Source organism: Argentina silus, assembly GCF_951799395.1.
Source record: "Argentina silus genome assembly, chromosome: 2".
NCBI classification, from domain to species: Eukaryota; Metazoa; Chordata; class Actinopteri; order Argentiniformes; family Argentinidae; genus Argentina; species Argentina silus.
In genome coordinates, this window is record NC_139656.1 from 2,911,272 (window position 1) to 2,924,594 (window position 13,323).

General features: G+C 43.1%; 2 protein-coding genes across 2 annotated transcripts; both read right to left on the reverse strand.

The window, feature by feature from the left end:
* Positions 1-516: 516 nt before the first annotated feature.
* On the reverse strand, positions 517-1,314 carry LOC310821813 (paraneoplastic antigen Ma1 homolog; the record flags this gene model as incomplete). Its single annotated transcript, XM_083694047.1, has 1 exon — positions 517-1,314. The coding sequence occupies one exon, from the start codon at positions 1,312-1,314 to the stop codon at positions 517-519; it is 798 nt and encodes a 265-aa protein (XP_083550173.1).
* A 3,324-nt stretch (positions 1,315-4,638) lies between these two features.
* On the reverse strand, positions 4,639-5,577 carry LOC310821821 (olfactory receptor 52N5-like; the record flags this gene model as incomplete). Its single annotated transcript, XM_083694057.1, has 1 exon — positions 4,639-5,577. One exon carries the CDS (start codon positions 5,575-5,577, stop codon positions 4,639-4,641), a length of 939 nt encoding a protein of 312 aa, XP_083550183.1.
* Between the last annotated feature and the right edge of the window lie 7,746 nt (positions 5,578-13,323).

The window sequence follows — 13,323 nt, forward strand, 5'->3', positions numbered from 1 at the left end:
TGTTCTGATTTTCAGCATTCTGACACTTGTTGGCAAAGTGTCCGTTTTCACCACACCTGTAGCAAACGCTGTCATCAGATCCTATAGGCTTGTTTGGCTTTCGGCTGTTTTGAGCAGGTCTGAATGGCTCTACTCTTAGCGCACTGGCCGGCGCATCAGAGGCTTTGGTCGCTTTGGATGACATTTTCTTTTGCAACCTTTGGACTTGTTTCTTCAGCGCTGCTACCTCTGCATTTTTACAGCTTTCAGCCACAGGGCCCTGAACAACTGAACCAGGTCCTCTGTCATCATCCACTTCTTCAAATGACTTTGTGTTCATAGAAGCAAACAATGATTTCAACTCTTTGATATCTGCTTTTAAGGACTGTATCTCTGTCTGTCTGCTGTCTACATCCTTGTGAGCATGAACTTTATGAACAGACGTGCTGAGCTTGACTCTAGCAGCTGCATATTCCTCTTCAGCTCGGATTTCAGCCAGCAGCTCTAAGAACTTTGGAGGACTCTGCTTTCTCTCCCTTAACTTAAGCTGAACCAGCATGAGATCTGAATGTATGGCACCCCGAAGTAGATACCACCTTTACTGACTACCTTGGTGAGTGACTGTTCTAGTCGCCTCATGAAATCAGAAAGTTTTTCATCTTTCTTTTGCTGCAGTAGCCTAAACTCAAAATAGAGGTCTTCACCTGACTCAGCTGTACCGAAAGCGCTCTCCATAGCATCCAAGCATTTAGAAGGGGTAACGTCGGCCTCCGCCGTCCGTATCGCTTTTACTACTGCTAAGGCAGGTCCTCTAAGACACTCCATGATGCGTCTGCGCTTTTCTTTGTCTGAGCAGTCGCTCTCTTCGACCATCAAACGGGCCTGTTCAAGCCAATGTTCCAACGCCTCTTCTCCAACAGGAGTTGGTAAGGTGCCAGAGAACATCCGTAGGCGACGATAGCTACTGTTCTCCCCTGACGGTTTCCCTATCTTTGACAACACATCGCCAACAGCCAAAATGATGGATTCAGCAGAGCTATTGGATGCTGAGGCATCAATCAGGACTTGCAGTGGATTCGGTGAATCTCCATCGGAAGCTGAACGCTTAGGAGCAATGATGATCGGCCAACTGATGTCTGTAGTGAGGTCTTCCACTTCAGACGGAACCATGGTCGGGTCAATCTTCTCTCTGCATTCACACAGTGCCGTGACACGATCCAGTTTCCTGTTGAACATTCTGCCTCGTACTCTCACTCGTCCTAGGATTTTCACAGTTTCCAGCGTTTGTTCAATCTGGTTCACTTCCGTGCCTTTGGGAACGAGCGCCAGCAACATGTGGTCTTCCGAGAGGGACTCTTCCGAGAGGGACACCACTCTCTGAGCTCTGTTACCAACTCCGACTGCACAGCCTGAACATCCATTGTCAATGTTTTTTTAATAGCTATGTGAATTTTAATTCCTAAAACTAAGAGCTAATATTTTACCTAGTTGTTCTTTAAACTTACAATTTAAGATTTACTTGTATTTTAATCTTGTCATAAAAGTTGTACTTACTTATCCTAATTTTGCAACTAAATTATTACTTGGAAGTCCTTTAATTGTGCTAATAAAATGCACCTACTTGCCCTTTAAACTTTTGATTAAGTACTAAAAAGACAAAATAAAACAATACATTTAACCAAATATCCCAGCGATGCCTCCATTTATGTAGCGCCCCTTTGCTGGTCTGGGCAATTAATAGGGGTGGCTAACCTAAATTCTTTAAATAAAATGTTATCTCTAACTTTGATTGTATGTTTACTTTGTCTGTTATATATTAACACAGTCCCACCAATTACATGTCTTTTGTTATTTTATTAAAATCAGTCCTCTTTCACTGATATTAAATCCCCAAAATAGATTCCATGAAATGAAATACAATAACATTTAACGTGCACATACAAATATCAAAATGTAAATGGTAAACACTGTAAACCTCAATTAAAAGAAATAAAACCTATTCTAAAGCCGGCAATGATAACTACGACAACAATACCAAAGTCCAGTGCGTTGCAGGCCTGGCGCGTGTAGCTTGAGTGCGTTGTAGCTCACCTAAAATGGCGGCTCCTTCACTCTCACGAGCTAGACGACAAACACCAAACTCCCAGTTCCTTAAGCAGGCAGCCTCGCGAAGCTCCTCTCTTGGCAACCGGTGTAGTTTTCTCAAACGGCAGGAATCTTTTGTGCTACTGTCTCTCCCGGTTGCTATCGACGTTTTGAACTCCTGTGTTGGACGAACACACAGCCCATAAGCCTCCGAAGAAAAACTAGCTATCTCACTGTTGAGCTAGGCTAGGCTAATCCAGGTGGTTGACCGTCGGAACGGTTACTCCTCTGCAGAGAAAGTGTTCCTAAACAGGTCATACGCCGAACATAGTAACTTGTAGAGTTCACGGGTTGTGTACTCGTATTACCTTGTTCTAAACACAGAAATAAGTGGGCTACCTATTTCCGCACTATTACATTTCACAGCCAGCAGTACATTCCCTCCGTTCTCTTTCTTCTCCTTCTCCCCACTAACGTCTCCTTCTCCTCCACCTGACACCTGACCTCCAACTCACTTTTTCATTGGCTCATGAAAATAAACAAAATGCACAAACTTTATATTTGAATATTTTCTCACAGAAATCAAAAGTAAATTCCTTTACAATATTGCCAGCATTGTGAACATAGTATAGAAGAAAATAGAATATATTTTACATCATGTAAATAATTCAACACATGAACTTAACCCATGAAACTCTATTCAATATCAAACATAGTAATAGTTTTACCCTTTTTAGTCCTATGTATTCTATTAATGAACTATTAATGAACTATTTATTAATCAATGAACTTTTAATAGTTAGGCCTAATTTTCCATAGGGCTACAATTACATATGTCAGTCCTACAGTCCAGCTGAAACACAACAGGGTGCTTCAGGGCTACCTACCATTACATAGGACACATTCTCCATCCTCACCAACAGAGTCCTGTAGAAACCGCAGTACAGGATAAGCCTCCTCAGAGCTCAAGTGCTTTACTGTAAAGAGAGATACTGTATTTGTGTATTGACCCCTATTCACTTTTTACTGTGAATGATTCTCTACAATGTCAAACATGATATTAGTGCTTTAATTTTCTGAACTGTTAAATTAATCATGCACATTTATCCATAAATGTCCTCTTTCTCTGCCTTTGTCAACAATATGATGACAAACTACAGGGGGTTTGCAGTCTTATTTTGCTTATGAAAGAAGTTTAAAGATGTTTGGACTATAGATAGATTGGCTGGGTAGTTGAAGGAAAGTGAGATTGTAGGATGGACCTACTAAAAGTGAGATAGTAGGATGGACCAAAGGGTAAAAGGTGGTCAGAGGGTAGCATATAGGCATAGATGAGAGAAGGTGAGATAGATAGAGAGATAAGTATGAGGAAGAACAATAGTTGGACATGCTGAAGCAAGCCCATTAATAGTTGTATGATGGACAACCAGAGTGCCATTTGTGAAAAATGTCCCTTTTAACCCTTTATGCCAGAAATGCATATAAAGTGAACTAAGAATCATTAACACACTTCCATCTTTAGGCAGGCTTGGCTTCTTTATTTAACTTCTTTTTTTTTTTATTCTTTTTTTTTTTTTTTTTTTACTTTTCTATGTTTTGATGACATTACATCATAAACATGTAAAAGTGGTGATTGGAGTTGGAATAGGATTGGTATTGATATGTGTTTTTCAGGTGTTTAAGTATTATTTTTGGAATGAAAGGTACCCTATTGCAATGCCGATTCAACAAAATATGTCTATCAAGCATCTCAGTACAGGAACTAAATATCCCAAGTTGTGTTGACCACAGCCATGTTACATGTGAGATCATGTTAAGTTGTATTTTGGGTGCACTGTCCCATTAAATCCCATGAGTTTCAACTTTATTTAGTTCTGAGGGTTTATTTTTTCAACTTGAATTGACATTTTGCTGAAGCCAAGATAGGTTGACGATTATATACTATATGTTAAAAATTCTTGAGGGACTGATGCTGAAATTAGGTAATGCTTTCTTTCAACCAAGGCTAAAGCACAAATAGATAAACTGCTGTAATCTTAATGGGTGTCATAATTATTTATCCTATTTATTTGGATTTCATGTTTAATCATTGCCTCATTAGGATAATGATATCATTTATTCAGATTCTGTGTAAATCTCTTTTTTTATGAGAAACTTAATCTGCCTAGCTGGTCGATAAATATAACAAGTGATTTGTTTCAACATGGCCACGATATTTCATTTCATCATCATCCAGCAACTTCATTGTCAATCCCATCTAGCCAATGTCATTCAATTCTCGACGTAGCCGTTTCATGAAAGTGTAGGAGTTAGGTAATGTGAGGAACTTGAGAAGGCCCTACTGCAATTGAAATTGACTTAGTTGGAATGATTTGGGGCACATAACCAGGCTCGGGATCAATTCGATTCAAGTTTTCAATGTCAATTTAAAATTCAATATAATGGAAAAACCTAATTTAAAAAGCTTCTGTTTTTCATTTTGTAGAGAAAACATTGGGAACAAATGCTTTTTTTGGATTGAATTGTAATTTCAATCCACAACGTCTATAGTATATGATAAAACAGACATACAAATCATGGAGACATTTTCTTGGACTGGAACATGTGCACCATAAGTTTGCGTATCTCTTTGGACTGCAGCCCGTAGATGATGGGGTTCATGCTGCCAGGTACGATGTGAAAGAGCAGTGCGGACAGTTTCCTGTAATCTGAGTATTGAGGGAAGCGATGCAGGATGATGTTGATGAAACCACACACCACCATGATCAGGTACACAACCAGGTGTGTGCTGCAGGTCTTCATGGCCTTACTGTTAAGGGCCTTGTTCTTATTGGTCAGGCAGACGGCCACAATCTTCAAGTAGGTGAGCGTGATGCTGCCAATGGAGGAGACGAACAGCACCACCGTGAAGGTGAGGCCATACACGTTGTTGATGTACACACTCTCACAGGAGAGCTTGAACAATGAGGCATTGTCACAGTATGGATTGGAGATCAGAGTCCTGCAGCGGCTCAGTCGCAGGGTCAGACCCAGCAGAATGCCCACTAGGACCAAGGCCACCGCCCAAGCAGACACAGAAAGCTTCATCACCATTCTGTTGTTCATGATGGTGGTGTAGCGCAGAGGGTTGCAGATGGCCACGTACCTGTCAAAGGCCATGATCATCAGTATTGTGTGTGAGGTGGTGCCGAACATGTGTGAGCAGAAAGCCTGGACCACACACTCGCTGTAGCTGATGTAGCGCTCAGACGCCGGGACCAGGATGTCGCCCAGCAGCCTGGGGACCATAATAGAGTTACCGATGACATCGTTTAAGGGCAGGTTGCAGAAGAGGATATACATGGGCTGGTGCATGCTCCTCTCCATGGATATGAGAACCACCATACCCACGTTAGTGACCATGATGAAATGGTAGGAGAGGAAGAAGAAGAGGAAGACGGGGTACATGGACTGCTGGGTGACCTTTAACCCCTCCAGCTGGAGCATGTTGTTGTCATAGGTCAGGTTCTCCATCAGCTGTCTGAGAGAGAAAAAAGAGGGGAGGGAGGAAAATAGAGAAAATAGATAGAAGAGGAAAGACATAAAAGAAAGGCAAGAGAAAAGAAAGGACATATATCACAGCTGCAATACATTAAAGGGACAATTCACAATTTTGTACCTCAAAATCGTTTCCAGATCACCTTACGAACGTGTGGGCAGGTGAAAACAGCTTCCAAATGCGTTCTGAAATTAGCTACTGCCTCAAATTAGCTATTGCCTGATTTCTTCACATCTATAAGCACCGTGCTAGCGTATACATCCATCACTTGTGTTTACAGACGTGCATCTTAGCTTGGACACGCCTCTGTGACTGGCTTGGAGCCGCAAATCACAGATTTGGACACATTACTTTTTGATCGTTAAAAGACTATTTTCTTGCTTATTTGCATACTGGCAAAGACCACTTATAACTTGCTGTTGAGTCGTGGTGACCATTGGTGAAATGTTCCTTTAAATAATGTAGGATTGTTATCTTGTCATGTTTGGTAAGATAATGACAAGTTAGCTATAGTGGAAACAGACAAACACACAGGAAAAAGGGAATGGGTTTGATATCTGATAAAATTGTGTAACGTTAATGCATGCCCATGACCATCGTCCAAGCAAATGACTCCCTCAAAAATCACCCTTTGATTTCTAGGCAAAATCCTGCTGTAAAGGGAGAGTTCACCTAAAATACAAATCTTGGTGAATCAATCAATCAATTCATTAATTAATTTAAAATAAAATAAAAATGTCACTAACAACTGTTTTCTTCCCTTTTTCTTGCACTGTGACTGCTTGTGGCACTTATTCTTATAACAAAGTCTTACTTGCGATGTATGATGTACAGCTGTTTCACTTACAGTACTTTAGGCAAATGGACTTATTGAAGTCGCTCTGGGTAAGAGCATCTGCAAAATGGCTAAAATGTGAATCTAAATTACAGCCAAGGTACAGCATGTGTGAGAATATGCTCATTTGTATTTTGGGTGAAATATCCCCATAACTATGAACATAAAACAGACAATGCCTTAGCAATTCCTGAGACTCAATCAAAATGAAAAGAAGGAGAGCTGGATTAATTGTTTTAGAACTCTGCTTTCTCTGCAATTAACCTAACCCTTACAAGGGTTAAACAATAATATTCCAATCTGATTGCATGTATCTATGTAGCGTATAATAACTACATTCATTGCAATCTTTCTGAAAAAAAGGTTTATGAAAGTATTAAAAACAGACAGTTTGAAAATCAGAGCACAAATAAAAACTTCTTCTTTAGTAATGTTAGCCTTTAGTCACCTCCTAACAAGTGTGAAACACAACTCATGTCTGAAACTGTCAGCCTTAAAATCATCACCTTTTTGGCCGCTGGTCCTTCAAATCAATCTTCACACTGTAGATGTACTGTACAGTACCAGGAGTCAATATCTCCTGGAGTCAATGCCTACAGTCATGGGACAAGGACAACGAATATTTTGTCTCTCTCCACCGTTTTATAGACAATAAGTAAGAGTCGGTTCCTTAACTTCCTCATGATGTAACTATGAGGCGTCAACAAAGGGTTCATAGCAATTATCAAAAGGTTCCCCACAGAATTCTTATGACATACAATGAATGTTGTTTGTCTTACTGTGCCCCAAAAATGCATTTGATAAACACTCACCGGCCACTTTATTAGGCACATCTGTTCAACTGCTCGTTAACGCAAATATCTAATGGTGTGGGGGACATTTTCTTGGTACACTTTGGGCCCTTTCGTACCAATTGAGCATCGTTGAAACGCCACAGCCTACCTGAGTATTGTTGCTGACCATGTCCATCCCTTTATGATCACAGTGTACCCATCTTTCTGACAGACAGGAAGCAGCAGGTACGGCTGGGCAAGCTTGTCTCAGAACCCCGGACCATCAGCACCGGAGCCCCACAAGGCTGTGTGCTCTCTCCTCTACTGTTCTCCCTCTACACCAACAGTTGCACCTCTACCCACCCTTCTGTCAAACTCCTGAATTTCGCGGATGACACTACCCTCATTGGATTAATCTCCAACGGTGATGAGGCCGCCTACAGGGAGGAAGTTGACAGCCTGGCTTCCTGGTGCAGCCAGAACTACTTGGAGCTGAACGCCCTAAAAACTGTAGAGATGGTAGTAGACTTCAGGAGAAGCCCAGCCCCAGCCGCCCCCCTCATCATGTGTGACTCCCTAGTTAACATTGTGGAGTCATTCAGATTCCTGGGGACAATCATTTCAAAGGACCTCAGGTGGGCGGAGAACATCACCTCCACCATCAAGAAGGCCCAGCAGAGGATGTTCTTCCTGCGGCAGCTGAAGAAATTCAACATGCCGCAGAAAGTGATGGTTGAGTTCTACGCAGCCGTCATTGAGTCCATCCTCAGCTCATCAATCACTGTCTGGTTTGCTGCCTCCACTGCCATGGACAAAGGCAGATTGCAGCGGATCATTCGGTCAGCTGAGAAAGTCATCGGCTGCAACCTGCCATCTCTCCTGGACCTGTTCCACTGCAGGACCAGTAAGAGAGCAGGAAAGATCATCGCTGATCCTTCCCATCCTGGTCATCACCTCTTCCAGAGACTTCCATCCGGCAAAAGGTTCTGGTCAATCAAGGCTAAAAACATTGCGCCACCTGAACAGTTTCTTCCCCATGGCAGTGGGGCTCATAAGCCAGCCCCCTGCCTCTCTCTGACCCCCCCCCCTACCCTGTCACACAAACAACGCACTGACAGTGTATTTTATAATTATTTAAAATTATTCTAATTGATAGTGTACATGCCCCACAACCATTTCACAGCCTCTTGTGCCTACAAGATGTATTGTTCTGCTGCTCTTTTTTGTAAATTTGTAAATTTGTTATTTTTGTTAATACTTGTAAAAAAAAAATTGCTATTTGTTTTTTATGTCCATGCACCAACCTCACCAAGTAAATTTCCTGTATGTGCAAATATACTTGGCCAAATAAAAGAATTCTGATTCTGATTCTGAATTCTGACTCTGATCTTCTGATGGCTACTTCCAGCAGGATAACGCAGGATAATGTCACAAAGCTCACATCATCTCAAACTGGTTTCTTGAACATGACAATGAGTTCACTGTACTCCAATGGCCTCCACAGTCACCAGATCTCAATCCAATAGAGCACCTTTGGGATGTCGTGGAACAGGAGATTCGTATTATGGATGTGCAGACGACAAATCTGCAGTGATGATGCTATCATGTCAATATGGACCAAAATCTCTGAGGAATGTTTCCAGCACCTTGTTGAATCTATGCCACAGAGAATTAAGGCAGTTCTGAAGGCAAAAGGGGGTCCAACCCGGTACTAGCAAGGTGTACCTAATAAAGTGGCCGGTGAGTATTTGTTGTCACATTACATGGTATATGGAGTTGAGGGGTTTGTGTTATTACAGAAATTAAAAATGATTACAGTGCATTTGCCCCTGATTTCCTTCAGGGGAATATTGTAAGTAGGAGAATAAACAATTAGTAACACTATGAGCCATCTAATTCTGATGATTACATATGTCAGTCCTACAGTCCAGCTGAAACACGACAGGGTGCTTCAGGGCTACCTACCATTACATAGGACACATTCTCCATCCTCACCAACAGAGTCCTGTAGAAACCACAGTACAGGATAAGCCTCCTCAGAGCTCAAGTGCTTTACTGTAAAGAGATATACTGTATTTGTGTATTGACCCCTATTCACTTTTTACTGTGAACGATTCTCTGCAATGTCAAACATGATATTAGTGCTTTAATTTTTTTAACTAAGCTGAACTAAATTAATCATGCATTTATGCATAAATGTCCTCTTTCTCTGCCTTTGTCAACAATATCATTTTGTAGTCTTATTTTGGTTATGAATGTTACGAGAACGTCTGAAGAACCAAATGACGGCACATAGTGATGGCAGTGCGACACTGAAGCTTCGATACGTGCTTCAAACCCTGAACAACAATTCAATAGAACCACTGCTTCAAAGCTTGCTTTGGTGCGAAAAAAATCACGTGACATATGACGTCAACTGCTTCATTGCCTGAATGAATCACCTGACTGGTTTGCGGTCCAGTCAGGTGATTCACTGGCACTGCCTCATCTCGATTCTGACAGGTGACAGGTTGCGACAGTTTTGAATTTGAGCGCTTAAACACTTTATAACCGCTCTAAACAATGCACAATTTGTGGGTTGTCGTAGTAGGGGCGTTGTTGCTGTTGTTGGTATTGCATTGTTGCATTGTTTGTATTCTCTGAGTGTTCTTCTTGTAATCTTTCAGTGTTCTCCATCCCACATAATCACCCCCTGCCATAGTTACACAAGCACACCCAACCTGTGCCATATTTTCCCCAGCACCCTCTCCTCAATAACACAATACACACATTCATCAATCTTTATTTGTAAATAGAACATGATATTCAGTCTAAGTGTGCATCAAAGAATTTTCAAAGCAAAGATACTTTAAATCCAAGGGTGATCAAAGCAAAGATGCTTCAGAACAAAAGATCTTTTCTACAAAAGTAAAGTAGTTTCTCCAACACTGCTCACTGAGGTGTGTGTGTGTGTGTGTGTGTGTGTGTGTGTGTGTGTGTGTGTGTGTGTGTGTGTGTGCGTGTAATTAAAAGCCTTCTGTCCACCAACTAGCCTGCCTAATTTGACTGCAGCCTTGCACTTCACTAGCAGAGGTCACTGTAACTAAAGCTTCGAGTAATGAACCCATTTTCGAAACAATTGGCTCAAGTGGCTCAGTGCTTCACAAAAGCTTCATTTTCCCATCACTAACGGCACACACAAAGACGGTTGTATAGCTCGAGGGGTAGGGACCGTAACAATAAGGCTTCATACCATATTTCTTTTACAGTGTAGCCTAACTTTAACCATTCTCTCGTGATCGATGCGTTTGACACTTATCGTTGTGCAGTAGGCTATTATCATTCTCTCAGGATTTACATTGGATCAAACTAATGTGCATCTATAGGACTATGGCTGTTTTATCAAATAAATATTTCAATATGATGAAATCAAATATCGTGGCCATATTGAAAGAAATCGCTCGTTATATTTACATTTACATTTATGGCATTTAGCAGATGCCTTTATCCAAAGCGACTTACAACAAATACATAAGATAAAGTAATCAATGCTCAGACCAGGGGCCATTGGCAGTCACAATGCTAGAAGAAGATTTATTTATTTATTTTTTAACAGGAGAAAAACTTGTACAGGGGGGTAGTGGGGGTGAAGAGGCCTCTAGGGTTAGGGTTAGGGTTAGTACAGGAGGTAGTGGGGGTGAAGAGGTCTTTAGGAGGGACTGTTAAGATGTAGCCTGAAGAGATGGATTTTCAATCTATGGCGGAAGATTGGTAGTGACTCTGCAATCATGACAGCAGTGGGAAGCTCATTCCACCAGCGTGGCGCCAGGACAGTGAAAAGCCGTGACCGAGTAGTGCGGCTGCTGCATCCACGTAGAGGCAGCGGTGCCAGGCGGCCAGCCAAGGTGGAAGAGCGGAGAGATCGGCAGGGGTTTGGGGGCTGACCATTGCTTGCAAGTAGGGAGGGGCTGTTCCCTTTGCCACCTGGTAGGCGAGCACCAGGGTCTTGAATCTGATACGAGCTGTTACCGGGAGCCACTGGAGGGTGCGGAGGAGGGGAGTGACATGGGAGAATTTCGGGAGATTGAACACCAGACGGGCGGCAGCATTCTGGATGAGCTGCAGAGGCCTGATGGTGGAGGCAGGGAGACCGGCCAAGAGTGCGTTGCAGTAGTCAAGGCGAGAGATAACAAGTGTTTGGACCAAAAGTTGTGCTGCTTCTCTGGTGAGGAATGGACGTATCCTTCTGATGTTGTAGAGGAAGAATCTACAGGAGCGTTTTGTCGCTGTGATGTTCGCCACACAGGATAAGTGGTTGTCAAGAATCACCCCAAGGTTCTTGGCTGTATGGGAGGAGGTCACAGTAGAGTTCTCTACTGTGATGGAGAAGTCTTGGAGAGGGTAGGCTTTCCCTGGGAGGAAGAGCAGCTCAGTCTTGTCAAGGTTGAGCTTGAGGTGGTGGGCTGACATCTAAGCAGAAATGTCTGCAAGACATTCCGAGACACGTGTTGCCACCTGTGAGTCAGAGGGGGGGAGGTGGGGCTCAACACCTCCCTCTGCAACTGGCTGCTGGACTTCCTCAGCGAGAGACCACAAGCAGTACGAGTCGGCAACAACATCTCGAGCAGCATCACACTCAGCACAGGGGCCCCCCAAGGCTGTGTGCTCAGTCCCCTGCTCTTCACCCTGCTGACTCACGACTGCACATCAACCCACAGCACCAATCACATGGTGAAGTTTGCGGACGACACAACTCTGGTGGGTCTCATCTCCAAGAACGACGAGACCCACTATAGAAAGGAGGTCAACCTTCTGACCACGTGGTGCAGAGACAACAACCTCCTGCTGAATGTCAGCAAAACGAAGGAGATTGTGGTCGACTTCCGGAGAGGGCACACCGAACACCCACCACTGACCATCGATGGTGCTGCTGTGGAGAGAGTGAGCAGCACCAAATTCCTGGGGGTGCACATCAGTGAGGACCTCTCCTGGACCACCAACACCGCATCACTGGCGAAGACAGCCCAGCGGCGCCTCTACTTCCTCCGCAAGCTGAAGCGAGCGAAAGCTCCCACACCGATCCTGACAACATTCTACCGAGGCACCATTGAAAGCATCCTGTCCAGCTGCATCACTATGTGGGGCGGTAGCTGCACCGAACACAGTAGGAAAGCACTGCAACGCATTGTGAACACAGCTGCTAAGATCATTGGTGCCCCACTCCCTTCCCTGCAAGAGACTTACTCCACCCGCCTCACCCGCAAAGCTACCTCGATTGTGAGCGACGCAAGCCACCCCGCACACAGTCTGTTCAGCCTCCTGCCTTCTGGAAGAAGGTATAGGAGCCTCCGTGCCCACACCACCAGACTCACGAAAAGCTTCATACCCCAAGCTGTCAGGAAGCTAAATTCTCTCCCCTCACTTCCCCCAGCCACATCCTCCAAGCTGTCAGGAAGCTGAAACCACCACCCCCCCCTCCCAACCCTTCAGCCCCCCCAAAACACTACGGACTCTGGACAATCCACTATTCTATTGCTACAATGCACTATTGCACTATTATTTTTTTATACAGAATACACAGTATTTGGCTGCTATTTACTGTCTTTACTGACTGCTCTTTTTGCACTGTTTAAATTATTTTTATTGAATGTTTTACTTTTAGTATGTGTTATCTGTTGTGCCTGGGCACTTTATCTGTCTCACCGTGGGAGAGTGAGAAACGTCCTCTCGATTCCTTTGTATGTCTTGACGTCTTGTGAAGAATTGACAATAAAGCCACTTTGACTTTGACTTTTGTGTCACCTGTGTAGCTGTGGTAGGAGAAACCATGTGAGGAAATTACTAAATTTTAAAATTATTAATAATTACTAAATTATTAAATTTGGTATTGAGGGAGAACAGTAAGCGCCCTAGGACAGAGCCCTGGGGGACCTCAGTGGTGAGGGCTCGTGAAGAGGACAGTGAAAATGAAATACACAGGACAAATAATGATGATACCCATTAAGGTTACAGCAATTTATCTCTGTGCTTTAGCCTTGGTTGAAAAAAGGCTGATTTCTATATCAGGTATTGTTTTATCAGCTGAATAATGTGCTGTGTCTGTTTTGCTCTGTTGCTCAGGGCAGAATATCAAT